This window comes from Salarias fasciatus, chromosome 6 (assembly GCF_902148845.1).
Source record: "Salarias fasciatus chromosome 6, fSalaFa1.1, whole genome shotgun sequence".
Taxonomy (NCBI): Eukaryota; Metazoa; Chordata; class Actinopteri; order Blenniiformes; family Blenniidae; genus Salarias; species Salarias fasciatus.
The window spans coordinates 10951012-10967670 of NC_043750.1; the positions used below are offsets into that span (position 1 = coordinate 10951012).

Consider the following 16659-nt stretch of genomic DNA (forward strand, 5'->3'; position numbering starts at 1 on the left):
ACAACGGCGACACAGTGGAGAAGTTTCGTGCCTCATAATGTTGATCTACCGCCGCTGTGAAGCGGCGAAGGAGGCACGTGAGGAAACTGTAAGGCCGCACTTTGTCTCATCTGCAAACACGAGCAGTTAGAAGAAAAGAAAAAAGAAAAGGAAAGGCAGCTCCACCCCTGCAGGAAAAACATCCCTGGACGCAGTCACACTTTCCTGTCAGGTCTCGGATAAAACTCAGCATTTACCACCGTCTCTCTCAGTTTTCTGCACTCCTGTGTCAAGTCGTTTTTTTTGGGGGTTTTTTTAATTCACTTTAATCCTCCTAATAAAATCAACAGCTGACATGAGGTGAACTTCAGAAAACATTCAAACAACAAACACATCTTGACATACAAGTAAAAGGCAGGTTACGACAATATGAACCAACTGGATTGTTTAATAGTTGTAACCAAGCAACACAGTTGACGTAATTATCTGATTTAACAGTGAAGAGTTGCAGATTTTTTGCTTATCAGTGATTTAAATGTGAGAAATTTTCACAACTCATTTGAACAAAAAGACGGAAAAAAAAAAAAAAAAAAAAGATTTCAGTCCGATTGTTAACACGATCTGCATCCAGAACACATTTTCCTAAATTGTTTTCCGTTAGTTGCATAACTTGTGCAAATAGACAGACACTTGATACACAAACGAGTCCTTTCAGATTGGACTTACGCAACGTTTTCAGCAAGTGGTGTAAACAATATAAAGAGGCTGACGGCCATAAACAAATAAAGTGTCTTTAGTGATTTCTCTGCGGCTCCGCCCAGCTCTCTAATCATCCGTCCATCCATACTTGGCTTGCGTCCCTGCGCTGGTGGAACTCCCAGTAGGCCAAATGTTGTTAGTGTAACTCGATCTCCAGCCCATTGTAATGAGAGGGATTGTTTGTAGGGAGACTTTAATAACTCCCATAATCTATTTATAACGTATAAGTCACACTCTGCGCGTATGACGCACACAAAAAGCAAAGTGCACAGACACACACACACACACACGCCCTCCACGTCCAATGCAGACTTTGATAAAGTCCACTAGCACTGAAATAAAGGGAACGGCCACACACTGCATTTCTCTACCTGCACAGCTGAAAAGACACAACCGCCAACCCGACTCCACAGGAAGCAGCTCCGTGTGAAATCGTTCAGCGTGCGACCGCGTTCACCCTGGAAGTGTTTAGTCTAGCTGGCTTCGGGCAGATGAACAGCAACAACATCGCATGAGAGCAGAAGTCTCCCTTCTCAGGATTCCCAGTGGAAACCGGCTCCTGAGAGGAAAACCACCCGAATGGGCGAACGGGGAGAAGGCAGAGGGGCAGACAGGAGCAGGGCAGAGCAGCAGCTGGTGCATAGCATGGGCAGGAGGTGGGGGGGGAACGATGACAGAAGGGTAACATGGTGGATCACGTTACACTCATCAAATGAGGTACTGGGACTGAAAAACCACCGATTCCGACCCATCATGTGAGAAACTGGGACACATTTCATTCAACACTCTAATTATCGAGAATTTCAGGTTTGAACTTGGTGCGAATCACCGGCTTTCACAACCAATAAAGCAATGTTTTCTGAAAACTGCTCTGAGTAGGGGTCAGGGGGTCGCTGGTGGTGAACTTAAGGTACAATCCGGTTCTCGCAGAGCCGTAGATCACTCCCCAAAGCCACAGGCTCTGGCCGCTGAACAGCTCCTAAACCAGCACTCTGTATTACCGCGGGGTTTGATGATAACAGCATTTGAACCATTGGGACAACTTTCCTCAACAGCCGCCCGTAATGACAACCAATTTCCATGTTAGAGGGCCGTGTCCGCTGCGTGCCTCTCCCTCGGCGCGCAATCCTCTCTCTGGGCGAAGGAGCAGCCGTCTAACCGACTTATACAGATCTGCTGGAGGCAGCGAGAGTTCAAGCTTCGACACCATCACACAACGTTACCGTCAAGACATCAGAGCTCCAACCAGAACTCTCGAAAAAAAGTTCAGACCTTTCTGATATTAAACTTGGCCGATCAAGAAGAAGGAAAAAATGTTAAATCTCCTCACACACATGCAGAAAAAGCTACTGAGTGTGAGTGTAGAGTGCATGTGGAGAGCTGTATTTTTTATAAAGTAGCAGTGTCCCTGTGAACAGAGGCAGACGCATTTAGAAGACGGACCATAGACAAAACTGCAAACACCACAACAGAAAGGCCACCGAACCAAACAAACCAGGGGCTTTTTTTTTGATGTGAGGTAGAAGTGCTAACCACTAGACCACTATGTGACCAGTTTTCCTCTGTAATTTATTTTTCTTCTAAATTAAGAGAAAAAAAAAAATCAAGTGAAAATGAACACAATCTGAAAGATGAACCAGCAGCTGACCGACGCCATATTGGATTTAATCAGATCATAATTAAGTGAATTATCCTAATGTTTGATATGAAGAGAGAAAGTTAAACACGGCTCAGCGCTGCAGCTTTCTGCTGGACACAATCAGCCGTGCCAAGTTCATTCCATGAAGTTGTCCCGACACTGCCTGGTTTGTGGACTGTTTACCAGCCGACCCCCGGCTGTGAGGGAAGTCACCGCCACTCAATCTCCATTGTGTGTTCTGCAGAAAGGGAACACCGCACCCCAACACGCTGGCAGAGATGGAGGTGGTCGAAATCTGAGAATGAAAGATGAAAAACAGGCTGAAGACAAAAAAAAAAAAAAAAAAAAGCAACCAGCTTTCTATCAGTCTGTAACAATGGAGCACAGCTCCCAATCCCGTCTGTAGCCGATTTCTCCTCATGGGTCTAAAAATGCTTCAGATTATATCCTGAAATATCTTGTTCTGTGACAGGGAAGAGCGCATTTCCTCAAAATGGAATCCTCCTTCCAGGGATTGAACCGTATTACTTCCTGTTGATTTATTTCCTCTAAAATTGTCTGAACTTCTGATGAGCCGAGTTGGGATTCACATTCTGAATCAACTTTAGCAGTTTATTAGCTACTCATTGTCACGAGTCCTTCTTTATTCCCCAGACTTAAACATTCAGAGCATGAATCCTCTTTTTAGAAAAAATCGAATACATCCTGGTTCACACTCCATCCTCTTCCATGCAGTTTTGGCTGCCATTCTTCTGGCAGCCAGTTAGCACAGACCGAGATAGTTAGACTAAGTGAGCGGCTGTTTAAACTGCACGTCAGCGCTGATTGATGAAGCTGGGATCGATGCATGTGGCCCGGGGGCCATGCACAATGCCATGAGAGGCGGTCAAAGGTCCAGGCATGTCACAGTGCTGTTTGCCGGTGTTGACAAGTCAGAGCCGATGATCCGGGAGCGAAACGCGAGAAATGAGAGCGCATTAGGACCGTACCAGAGTCGGCGTCGACATGAAGACATGACTTCAGCCTCGGACGTGTATTACAGGATGAAAAACAGACATCGGCGGTGGAACATGTTCCACCCACTCTTTGACAGAATGACCCACGCTGACCTGCAGGTCCTGCCATCCTTCATGTCACTGCTGCTTTTTCCAACGCCTTTCAATGATCGCTGGTGTCGGTGTCATGACTGTGTGTGAGCTCAGTGTTGCTGGCCTGTGTGTGTGTGTGTGTGTGTGTGTGTGTGCGTGTGTGTCTGGGGAGAAGGAGGGGTCCGTCCGAGGCTGGAATGCAGGGGTACACGGCTATGAGGTCATGTGAATTATGGGAAGTTCGCACAGAGGGAAGGCGAGATGTGAAAGGGCGATAAAGAAGCAGGGAGCCGGCCGCAGCAGCTGCCGAGGCTCAGGCCAACTACGGAGTTTAAACATGCCGGGGAGTCAGTGCGACGCAGTGCAAAAAGAAGCCGTAGCGCTGTCGAAGGGGGGCAGGCGGCGCTCTGGGCGGGTGGGACGGCCGGCGAAGGTGTGGTCGCTCACGCGTTCCAGTCAGGAAGAGGAAAATGAACCCGGAGCGAACTGAATGCGATCCAGACTGCCGCTGTCAGACAATACCCGCTATTGTGCTGCTGCGGCCGTCGAGCCTCATCATCAGCATAACGCCCCTCGCCGTCCCCGCCCCCCACCCCCGAATACCCGAGCTGAGCCCCCCCCCATGTGAAGCCCTTCTGTCAGAGCTGCACTGATACAGCTTCAGCAGATCGTTTTCAGTGAGGCACTCATGAAATTATCAAACTGTATCAATAATACATTGACAGCTGTATATTTAAAAAACACAACAAGGATGAATGAGTTAGAAAACACATCAGAACGTTAAAAAGGACAAATAATTCGTCACCTGTCTCAGTTTCATGAAACAGAGATATTCTGAAACCCAACACCAGAAAGTAGTGACCTTTATTCTGAGTAAAGTCCACAACTTCCTTTTTTTTTTTTTTTTTTTTTTGAAAAGGATGGAACAGTCAAACGACGTTTTCAGCTCGGAACAATCCAGCGATTGTTAAAACTTCAGCTCGCTCATTCCGCTGTCAAATGACTTGTTGCAGCTTTAGCTGAGACACATGAACTACATTACCTCCAGGAAGCAAAGCGAACGAGCTGCAAATACATTTCAGAGCCGTTCAAGTTTGTTCTGAGTTAGTTAAACAGCTGATCGCAAAATTTAGCCTTTTGACCCTCTGTGATAGAGAGGGAGACAAACTGATCAGAAAGATGAAATTAACCAACATTTTGTGTTTTTCAAATTTAATTGAGTTAATCTTGTAGGTAGTAACTCAAAAAAGGACATTTTTACAGCTGTAAAACTTAAACTACAGTTACATTTCTCTTTCAGTCACTTCAATGTGTTTCTGTTATCAAATCCCAAATGTTTTTTGACGTAATACATGACACACGTTGAAATGTTTAGAAATGGGGAAGGTTTCCACAATTTTTTTAAGTCAGTCTTAAAAAAAAACCACAAACATCTACGTGTATTATAATTCTGTGCCAAAGTGTAAACTGGACTAAAATGGCATTTTCATAAATAATCTCTAAATAAGATCAAATCCTCAGGGGAAGTCTTCACTTTGCAAAAGCCGTCTCGTCCTCATGACCTGCAAAGAATCGATGAGGTTCGTAACAGTTTTTTTGTTGTATTTTTAACTTTTGACACTATATATTTAGCATAATCATTCTTTGATAAATTCTACTCAACATCCCTAAATGCAGAAAACAGAAGCGGGAACAGGATCAGGATGTCACTGAGGGTGAAAACGCTACAGTCCACAGTCAAGAGAGGCAATCGGAGGTTACAATCACATGTTACAACACCTAAATTTAGAAGCATTTGTGCTCGACGCAGCATCACATGCTGCGGAGGACACTGTCCTGTTGGACCACATTGTTTGGAAAAACAGACGGTTGAGTATCAGCTCTACAAAGGTCTGGCTGAGCGACGGCGAATTCTGTCTGCTTACATGGCCACGGGGCAGCGGCGCTCAGAAAAGCCCACTTTGTGTGCATAACTATCTCCTTACGTCACGGCAGGGCTTATGGGAAGTACTCCCCTGCATTCCGCCGAGTGTCCGACTCCATGTGTGTGTGTGTGTGTGTGTGTGTGTGTGTGTGTGTGTGTATGTGTGTGTGTCACTTGTTATAACTTGAGCATGTACTGTTGCATTTTGCGCGACAAATGGGGTCTGTCTCAGTTTCAGCTTCTTTGTCTGAACACGTTGCCTCTTGTGTAAAAAGGGAGTATGAACAATGACAGATCCCTGCACATACTGTACAGAACCACCCCCCCCAATTCCCGTCTCCCCTCGAACCTTCGTGAGGAAGTGTGACGCAGCTGGGTTCAAGCTTCTATTGGGGCTGTTTGTTTAATATCGCCTTCCTGTGGGGGCAAACAAATGGCACTGCATGGGAAGGGTGCAGAGCCTCGCTGTCTGTCTCAGATCGACAATAATGAGATCCTGAAAGGGGAAGTTGACTAATTTTACACATCAGAGTCCCGCCACAGGCTATTGGTGCTTGAGAAAAGGCGAGAGAGTTCCGACGAATTCTGAAAGTGAAGTTATGTCTGTCAGTATTGACTGTTTTATTCTCTTTTGTTTTTTGAACAATACTAACTCGCTCCAACTCTATATTCTAATGTTCACATCTGCTTCAGACTGCTGGAGACACTTAACCTGCTACCGCCTTAACACCATGCTAACTGACCAAAGGGATGACTAATAGCTGCAAGATTTGCTGAACTTCTTTTATGACTAAGACCAAACTGTTCAGCATCACCCTGCATTCAAAAGCAAGACGCACTGTACACAGACAACACCAACCAATCAGGCAATCACACCAGAGATCCAGTAGAAAACATCACAGGGGTGACGTTACTGCGCTTCTAGATGTTGCCTCCACCGTGTGTCGGTTGTTCAACCAGCACAGCAGGTCCTGCTCTCCAGGAATGTTTCAAATCAACTCGGATGCCTTTTCAAGGTTTATCTTATAGTAACAAGATATTCAGATGGATTACATGCGTCGCAGTAAACATTTTTCCAGGCGTATCTTTCAGGCTCAACACAAACGCTATGAAAGGATGGTTTTTAACACACGAGCCAAACCAGTATGCGACTCTCCCAGTGCAGCACTGAGTTATAAAATCCTTTGCAGTCACAGAGTGTGAGTTTGTCTCAGACTCTCAATCAATGGTGCATCTCTCAAACTGGTCCAAGGAGCATGGAAGCCAAATTTAGCTGCATTTCTTTGGTAAAAAAAAATAACCTTTTCCTGCACTGTTTGTTTCCCATATGAGGGCTTGTGGCTCCGACAGAGCCTCACAACTCTTCAACATCAAGGCAGCAAAGCTGGAATTAAACGTGGTTGAAGTGGTGAACCCAACGCGCGCATGCTTCTGAAAGAGCAGGCAGAATACATGCTGCTGTTGAAGCAGAGTAATTAACTTCAGGCTGCGGCTCGATTTACTACCGACACATGCTGGAGTTCACGACTTCCTTACAGAAATTAAAAGGAGCAGTTAATGATGGGATGCAGTCGACAGTCTGCAGATTATCCTCTTGATTCAATACTGTTTCAAACCTTTTCCAACACTGTCAAGTTTTTTCCAAACAACAAATAAGGTTGTTAATTTTTTTTTCTTTTCAGCCTCGACTCAGAGTAACATCAACGAAGCAACGGGATGTGCCTCGAGGTAAAGGCCCAGTCATCACCAGAGAGCGGCGTTCTGAATGAACACAACTGGCCAAATACCAATGAGAACAGTGAAGCTCTTTGCCAAAGTCAGAAGACAAAGCCAAAGGTAGCAAACATATTTAATGAGGAAGCTTTAGGTGATGGTATTGAGAAAAAACAGACAATCTGAGGGAGTACTGCAGGCAGTGCTGCTTTGGGAAGATGTTAAACACCTCGAGGCACCTCAAAGGTAAACACTGACCAAAGTTTCCAGACAGCTGGAATGATTCACTGTTCCTCCAGGAGATGGACAGGAATATGGATGTGACGAAGACAGAATACTGACAGATGGATGCAGGTATCGCCAATAAAATTTCAACAAAATTAATATTACAGCCAGTTGAAGACACCTTGTCAGAAAACTAATCCCAGTTATCCGGTGCTTGTGGTTCTTAATTGACGACTTCTCATCCTGTGACCCTTTAATTATCTGAATTACATGATCGGTTCTGACATTAACAAAAGGAGAGTATAATTTAGACAGCCTAATAAACCGCATGCGGCGTTCATGAACTGTGAGCAGCTCTGCGCTCACATGTCAGCTGCTACGCGATGCCAGCTCAGACTGAAATGTCAGAGCGCGGCAGGGTTCAGAACAAAGACACACTAAGTCCTGCGGTGTACATTTCACCAAGCGTGTCTGCCGCCACATTTTCCCTCTTCAACTTACAAAGTTCTAAAAACCGGTCTCCACACTTTACTTGAACATTTTTATTGAGTGTAACGTGGCCCTTAAGGGTAAAAAGCAGCAATCGCACCCCGTTACCTTAACTACTGCACAAATGCAACATCAGGAAGTAACGTTTTACACTGGGCTAAAATGCAAAGTAAGCAGTCTTCCTGCCCGCTAATGCTTTGATGCCTCAAGTGTGATAAGTGTGTGTGATTTTTTTTTTTTCTCAACAGTCAACAATACTCTCATAGGAGTGATGTCTGTGTACTCTCACTAGATAGATTTGAACAAAAAGCACTTCAACATTTTTCAAAGCAAGGTCATTACATTTAGTATTAGTTTGAATTTGCATTACAGAGGAATTTCCTGGCATTGTTTTGTGCCAGACTGATCTCAGCCTAATTGAATGGGATTTAAACACAAAAGATAATCCAGTCGGCCTGTCCATTGTTGCAGTCCATGCATGACAAATATGGGGAAGGATTAAAATAATGGAAAATACATAACAAGATGAGATAATAGAGGGAGAATGGGAAAACAGGCATCTGTTGAATGAGGCGTGGAAGGAAAAGAGGTGGGAGCGTGGAAAAGCTGAAAATGAGCAACATAATAATGACGAGAACAGGAGCACACTCCCCATTCAGAGCCATATTTCAACACTTCAACTCATCAAGTGAAACAGAAAGTAAGCATACTCTCTTGCAAATCCTAATATTTTGTAATTTAATACTCCTAACATGCCAGATCATGTCATCCACTGAACAGGTACATTTACTTTCAACACTCTAAAACACGTGTACTTCTACCACCTCTGGTTGTTTTACACCAAACACCTGTATTGTGCCAGTGTGCACCTGCCTTTACTCTGTACACACAAGCATTAGGCAAAAGGTAGACCGAGACCCACATCAAGGCGAAGCCATCACAACACAGAACAACACAGGAGCTGCTGGAGCTCCGTGCAAAAGCCTCGGCACTGACACACTCATACATTATTAACTGGAGTCCAACTATCCATTTCCAATCCAACTGAGTGGTGGCTGGAGGGTGAACCCAGCAGGGAACTACCAAAACCTCAGAGCATTTCATTCATCACACCAGCAACCAGCGGGTCTCTCAACCACGAGGTTAAACTCAAGAGTTGAATAATCAAGAGAAAGTTAAGAAGCGATCAATAGTTTTGTTACCAAAACAAACACTTGCTACACCCAGTTTCTGTAATGTCAGTGTTACCTGCCAAGTAAAACACATCATTCAACCTGAGATTAGAGGGAAATCATACAGGGAGTGGGAACTCCGTGGTTGACATGTGGATTAACCAAATGCTAAAATAAAGCAAATGCAGGAGTGTGAACCAATTCTGACAGAAAAATGTAAATTCTATTGAGCTGTGGTCTGCATTTTCTGGTTTCCTATAATGAGGATTAGGAGGATCAGGGGTCACAAGACGACTTGGAGTGGAAAAGAAATGTACTTATGGTGGGTGAACTGAAATAAACTTCTTTAGGTGTGAAACATGGATGCAAAATAGGCAAATCATTGATCACATCCAAACCCAAATTTAAGCACTCGGGAACAACAAAGGATCACAGTCATTTACAGATGGATTAGACTGCAGCAGGCGTGCAGGTTGCGGGACACCAACTCTTGGTGAACTTACTTGAACAGAGTCGTTGGCCATGGTGGTCCCTGTTGCTGCTTCAGTGCGTGGGAGGGGGTGTGGGTCTGCCCCCTCCGGTCCACGCGATGCCTCTTTTTATGGCACAAGACAATAAAAAGTGATGATGGGCCGAGGCCTTTCTGTAAGTCCAGCGAATCTTGTCTCGACTTCAAGCAAACAGTCGACTGACACAAAGGCAAACAGTCACAGAGGTAATCCGCATTGTTGGCTGCGCCTGGCCGCGCCTGAACCCACGATCCTCCGCGTGCGTGTCCGTGTCCGAAAGCCTGCGCTTCACACACGAAAAACACAACATGCGTTCACGGTTTCTGCGATTTCCAGCCCACTAAAAAGAAAAGCAAATAAGTTGTTCGAACAGAGCGATCAAAGTGAAGCGGGCAGCCCCGGCGTCATTGTTCATCCTCCTCTCCTGGGGCCATTCAACAGCTAGCAGCGGGAGAGCCCCGGGAAACGCACCGGCGCGCGCGGCGGTCACGTCCCGCTGGAAGCCGGTCCGACGCTCACGTCCAGCAGCGGGGAGTAAACCCCAAGGAAAGCCCCTTCCTCTGCCTCTCCTCCTCTCCCGGTAACATCCGTGAGACTCGAACACGCCTCAGCTTCTCGTCCGTATCACATGCCCCACCAAAAAAAAAAAAAAAAAAAAGAAAAAGAAAGAAAGAAAGAACCGAGCCTCCTGTCAGTCCTTCTAAAGCCGCTCACACACTCACCGCCACGGACAAAGGACGGCCGGCCTCCCCGTGACACGTTCTAGAGCTAAATGCGCAGACAAAAAAGACGCCTTTCTTTGTTTTTTTGCTCCACAGTGTGCAGGACGCGTCCAGACAGCGGCTAACTGACACGGAGCCGCGGACCACACCACACCAGTGCTGAGAGCCAGCCGCGCCGCGCGCCCCCGACACCGGAGCGAACCGCCCGGCCGCTCATTGGTCCGGAGGGCGGCGGCGGGGGCGCGCCCGGAACTGTCACGTGACCCACAATCAACCAACTGTTGAAGCAAAGTGTAAAACTACTTTTTGATTCAGCATGGCATGAATATTTAAATAATTCCTTTGACTTTAACACTTTACACTCTATCTCACATATAATTCACAAATTGTTGATAGAAGCAGGAATAGTTGCAGGCGTTTCGATATTCTGTCTTTTTGTACACACATTTCCAGAATGAAAAGCCTCTATTTAAATAAAGTTTGATTAACTGATCTTGCTGAACAACCTCCTCCAGTTAATTATTACTAAATATGTCTGGATACTGTGTCTGCCATCTCTTATCTGTTGGTGGAGCCTGTGCATGGGTGCAAAGACAGCACACACGCTGTATCTCCTTTTAAAGTGACAGTGCTAATAACACATTACAGATCTGTACTCTGAGGCAAGATTAGTGGGTTTCCAGATATGTTGAAACTAGCGGTGCATTCTTTACCGATTGGGAAGTAGGGGGAGTTCCAGTTTCTGAGTGCAGAAAATACCCCTGAGACCTGTCATACTTGGAACTTCCTTTAACGAGAGTGGGAAGGTTCTGATCACTCAACACAAGGAGCAGGCTGCCCATGAGCGCAAGTCCAGGCGGTCTGACTGTTTCTGAATGATGCGGCGTTGCCATACATCCACTGAAAACAGCTGAAATAGTCTTTGTCTTGTGCACCAGTGGAAATAGGCAAACATTTTGCTGTCCACTTCCTTTCCTTGATGAAAAATAAAAAAAATGGTTGTTAATCAAATTAAATGTTGCAGCATCCATCCACCACTGATCATTGAAGAGAATTATATAAAAATCCAGTTCCTGCTGGAGCACATTGTGGAGACTTTGAACGTAAAGGAACATATGCATTCTAACACAGTGCATCGTGGTCTGGTGGGAAAACTGTAAAATGGCTGTCGCACAAGCCACAATAGAGCCACAATATCTTTCTCTCCATTATTAGTCATGAAAAAAAAAAACTTGGTTGGCTTAAACTCCTCTAAAACAATAAAACACAGCTTTTCAACCTTTTTTTCTTTGGAGCTGCTCCAGATCCAGTTTACCTCCAGGAAAGGCTCCAGAGCCCGTCTCTGGTCTCTGATTTGTCAAAACATTACAGCAAAGCCACATAGCTGCAGGCGCACTAACACTTAATGACAGACTGAAACAAGAACACTCCAAATGAAAACAGTGAACAGCTTTCCCGGTCTGCTCCGGGTTGCGGAGAGCCTTCTACTAGGCTTTCTTTGACATAAATAAATCAGATTTAAACAACTGCCCAAAACAAATTGCCCAAAGAGGACAAAGAGCTGAGGTTTGGAATCCCAAAACACTGCTCAAACATTCATGTTTCGGTTTACTGACACCACTCAGTCCCTTTTGCACAATTTTATTCTCCAGATCATCTGTCCATGTGTGTAAGTCTTCACAACAGATTCCATCAGGACTTCAATTTCACTTTGCATCCTGTTCATTTTTCATCCATTTCATCCTCTTCGTCAGGGCCTTGCATCGACTTTCCTTCACTGTTGACAGCCTAAGTAAATACTGCATAACCAGATGACTTTCATTTCATTCAATCGGACCGTGAACAATGGATCATTTCAAAGTTTGAGTGAATCTGTGTGGGAGAAGGAGAGGAAAAGTCATTACAGTTGTAATTGATGTCACAGTGGTGTGCGTGGGAGCCTTCAGCAGATCTGACAGATGAACTGCGCCATATTTGCATAAGTGATTTGCAAAATGAAACTATTCCAGTAGTAAGAAAAGTCTGAGGCAGGAACAGACTAATCGGGATTCACTCCATATGTCCTGCAGATGCTTGAAATGGAAATCTGTGCGGTCTGAGTTGGCAATAAAATGGGTAATTTACAGTCAGAATATAATATGATAAAAGTACCATGAAATCCAGTTTTCACACAAATATTGTTTCTAACCTTCATAAACAATTCAAGCGTGACTGAGTTTGGTTGCTTACTAACTTTGTGCAGGTTACACCCATTTTTATCAGTTGCATATCCACATTACACACACCACATACACTCATGCCACTTGTTCAGTTTCTGTTTAATAACAAGAATTTATTTTAAGATTTACATTTCTAGTATTTGTTTCCATTTTTATCACAGCTCTGAGTTACATTATGACAATGGAACTGTATTGTTTGACTTCATTTTAAAATCCAAATTGATATTACATGTTAATCTTGTTTATATTATGACATATTTTCATTATTCAGCATAATCTACCAATGTACAGCACAAAGACAAAGAACATACTGTCAATAAGTGAATGTCTAAAGCATTTGTCTATTGAAAAAAGCCATTAAACATTTAAGGGAACAAAAAACAAATTCACTAGAAGTAGTAAATGAATCATAGTAGTAATGACTCAAAAAAAGCAGATGGAAGGTTAGGAGTTAGTTTATACTGAAGCTGAAGTTTTCTGCAAGATGAAGAGCTATTTTAACCTCTTCGAAGTATTGAAATATTTCAATAATCAATTTAGCATGCTGATGTCAACTATATACTCAAATGAAAAAATATCTGTTCAAGTACCTCCCTGAGGAAATGATATATACCAAATCATAACGGAGTCAAAGACTTTTACAGTAATAGAATTTCAGTAAATACAGAAAAAAGCACATTGTAACAATAATACAGCCTCCAAAAAATGAATGCATGAATGAGTTTCTCTGTATCTTGTTCATGAGAGAAAAAACTAACAAAAGCTGAACAAGTCAATCAATAAATTCACCAAATGAACAATCAAAACGTCTATTTCCTCTAAGTAGTGTAAACATTAAACAGTCACTTGTCACTTCGGGTGCCCTCAAATGAAAACTCTCAGCATCCGCCCCTGGAAGGAAAAAAAATAGTTTAAGTGACTTTTCCAAAATATTTTTTTTCTTGTATTATTTATTTTAATATGATACATGTAAATAAATTAATCAACAGAAATTAAAAGGAAATTTTTTAAAGCGAACTTCCTCCAAGCAGGAAGTTTATTGCGTGAAACGTCAAGGCTGTTAATGCTAATGCTAATGCTAACCGACGCCATGCGCTGAGCCCGGACGCTCTCCGCTAGCTGGCCTCTTTTCGCACCGGGTTGTTTTTTCGTTGTTGTTTTTTTCGTTTTTATTAAGAGGGTTTTTTACATTTTATCACACTGGTTAAGTTTGGTCGTTAAGCGAGGCCGCTAGTGAGTGAACTCTGGTCATCTACAACAAGCAGCATGGCTTCTATTCCGATGGAAATGGACACCTCCCCGCCGGGAACCGAGCAGCAGGAGGCCGCGGAGGCGTCCGGCAGCAGCGCCCCCCAGCAGGCCTCTTCAGTGACAGGTCGGTTAACTCTTATCGTGGTGCCTGCTTTTTTGGTGTGACTCACTTCCTTCGAACTCAAACCCCCGAATCCCCCCGATGGCTGTAACTCTGCCTGATACCATCTGTAATTTCCTCCTGTTGATGTGAAACTGTGTCCCAGCGCTGGCGCCGTCTCCGGCGCCCTCTCTGGAGTGTCTGTCGCCCTCTCCCGGTCCAAGCTGGGTGGACGACGCGCTGATGAAGAAGCTGCAGGCCGTCAACGAGAGGCTCCTGGTGCTCCTCAGTCAGTCCAAGACTATCCAGGAGACCGTCAAGAGGCAATCCACACGGATCAGTCATCCATCCGCCTGTCTTCTCATCGCTTTTGTTGTCACTATTTCATTGTTTGTTTCATCCTGTGATTGCAGGAGGTCCTATAGAGACAAGGATCTTGTGACGAGGGCCGCCCGGAAGCTGCTCAGCAACTCTCTAACCTTCTTTAACAGCGTGGAGTCCTCAGCCAGGAACACCACGTCCCAGCACCTGCCCGTGGAGATCTGCTCCAAGGTACACACTCTCCTGGTGGCTGTGTGTGTGAGCCGTTTAAAGCAGAGGCTTCAAACACGTTTTACCTCGGAGGCCATATTAATCTCATTTGTTTAGAACTATCACGTTTCTTTCAGTGCAGAGTGGTGTCACAAAACCTGAAAAAGTAGTTTTCTTTATGATATTTCCACAGTTCAAAGTGTGTGAGAGATTCTGAACGTGTGTTGAGAAGTGCTCAGATTTCCTGCTGGATGTGAGGCCTTCTTGTGTCTGCTGGATGGAGACATCACGCTTCCACTGGACCGTGTTTGTGTCTTTGTGTGCAGCTTTTGAAGTTCTCTCAGCAGCTGTGTGACAGCATGGAGCAGCTGCTGCTGACCTGCGCCGACGAAAACCTGTTCAGTGTGGATGAGAGCGACCCGCTGGGGTAAACGCCAGTGCATTCATTGACACGATTCCAGTTCATCCCTGTTTCATTCCTCTTGGTCTCTACTGTAAATTACCCGTTTGAACACAGGCTGTCAGCGATGAAATGCTCGCTTCAGGCTTTCTTGGTTGACGTCACCTGAGTACACTTGTTGACATGTAACCTTTTTGTCCATCCAGGGAGCCCATACCCATGCAGATGCTCACTTCTCACAGCTACAGATGCTGCATTCAGAAGTTTTTTTTTTTAATTTTTCACACTGACCTGCAGAGAGACGGGGATGCATGTATAGCTGCACATTTAGTCTAAAGAGGAATTGATGAAATAAACCGTTTACTTTTTTTCGCTCATGTTGCTGTTTGAGAATTTTTCTGTTAAACTCCAAACCTCGACAGTAACGATGAAGTTGAAAGAATGCAGTTCATTCACTATTATTGTGCTTGCAGTTTGCACCTGATGTGAACATCTTGTATCCATGCTCACTGTCTTTTACAAACACATGAAGTAATTGACAGTGATCGCTCCGTTTTCTTTCCTGTTGAATCTATCAGGTTGTCTCACTTCTGCATCGGCAGCAGTCAGCTAGGCCAGCTGAGGGTCACCTCCTTCCGCTACTGCAAGCTGTCGCCGTACTCGACCCAGATGAACACGGGGTTGTTCAAACGCATGCGCTGGAACGTGGAAAGACTTCGAGAAGCTCCGCAGCCGCAGCCGCAGCCGCAGCCGCAGCCGCAGCAGCAGCAGCAGCAGCAGCAGCACAAGAAGAAGAAGAAGAAGAAAGAGGACAGTGATGAGCAGCAGAGGAAAGCGGAGAGTGAAGAGCAGAAGAAGGAGGAGGGTGAGCAGCAGCAGCAGCAGCAGCAGCCACCAGAGGAGACAGATGGAGACACGGACTTGTGAGTTGAGACGTTTCTGCGTGTCTGTCAGGTGAAGCGCCAGCCTCTGTCTCACTGCTGCCTCTGTCTCTTTTAAAGGTACTTCCTGTGTTACGAGGATGTGATCGAAGAAGAAGGGATAGTAGAATCCAAGGGGAACGCGGCGGGGCAGTGGTCCATCGGACGGTGGGGGCAGGTGCTCCCGGACCCCGACGCGGAGACTACGTTTTACTGGTATGCTGCTGCTGACATGAAGAAACAACATCTCGCTAACCTGCGTGGAACTCCAGCACTCATCATGTGCCCTGTTTGTATTTGTGTGTGTGTGTGTGTTCAGGATCTTGTGTGGCGTCTCTCTGGGACAGTACGTCAAACTGGTGGATCTGGGCCGAGATGAGCCGTCCAGCTCCAGCGCCACCGACTACATGCATCAACTGCTGCTGTCACAGACCCAGCACCAGTAGCCTGCAGCAGAGCACACGTGTTCAGCTCGTGACAGATTCTCAGGTTTAGTGTGAATTTTAGTTTTGCACTTGTTTTTAGAATAGGGAAGTGTTTTACTAAAAACAAACAAAAAAAAAAAACAAACTACATATTGTTGCTTAGATTTACACGTGTTCATATGTTTTGTAGAAGATTTTATAAGTTTAATTGCACTTTACAGACTTGTTGGAGATGTTCACTAACGTAAAGAAGTTCAGACTTTTTTTTTAATTAAAAAAAAACATTTTATTTACATAGAAGAAATTACAGACAGTGACGGATTTGTCAACAGGAGTAATAAGCTGCCATCATTTGAGCCCCGAGAGCAAGTTTTTACTTCATTTCATAGAGACAATTAAAGGATCACACACAGAGGCTTTACTTCAAATAAATTAACATCCACAGGAGGGAATCAACAACTTTGTGCCAAACTACTTAAAAAAAAAAAAAAAACAGAAAAAGTCCATCCGACTGTGTTCACTGTAACCATTCAACTCCTCGGTTCAGTTAAATGGACATCAAGAAAGGCAGTTCATCACAAATTAACCGTTTAC

General features: G+C 44.7%; 1 protein-coding gene across 1 annotated transcript; it reads left to right on the forward strand.

The window, feature by feature from the left end:
* The first annotated feature begins 13719 nt into the window (after window positions 1-13719).
* On the forward strand, window positions 13720-16086 carry c6h19orf67 (chromosome 6 C19orf67 homolog). Its single transcript, XM_030092914.1, has 10 exons — window positions 13720-13813; window positions 13956-14112; window positions 14203-14341; window positions 14458-14486; window positions 14604-14747; window positions 15299-15443; window positions 15543-15602; window positions 15675-15691; window positions 15722-15856; window positions 15960-16086. Exons 1-10 carry the CDS (start codon window positions 13720-13722, stop codon window positions 16084-16086), a joined length of 1047 nt encoding a protein of 348 aa, XP_029948774.1.
* The last annotated feature ends 573 nt before the right edge of the window (window positions 16087-16659 follow it).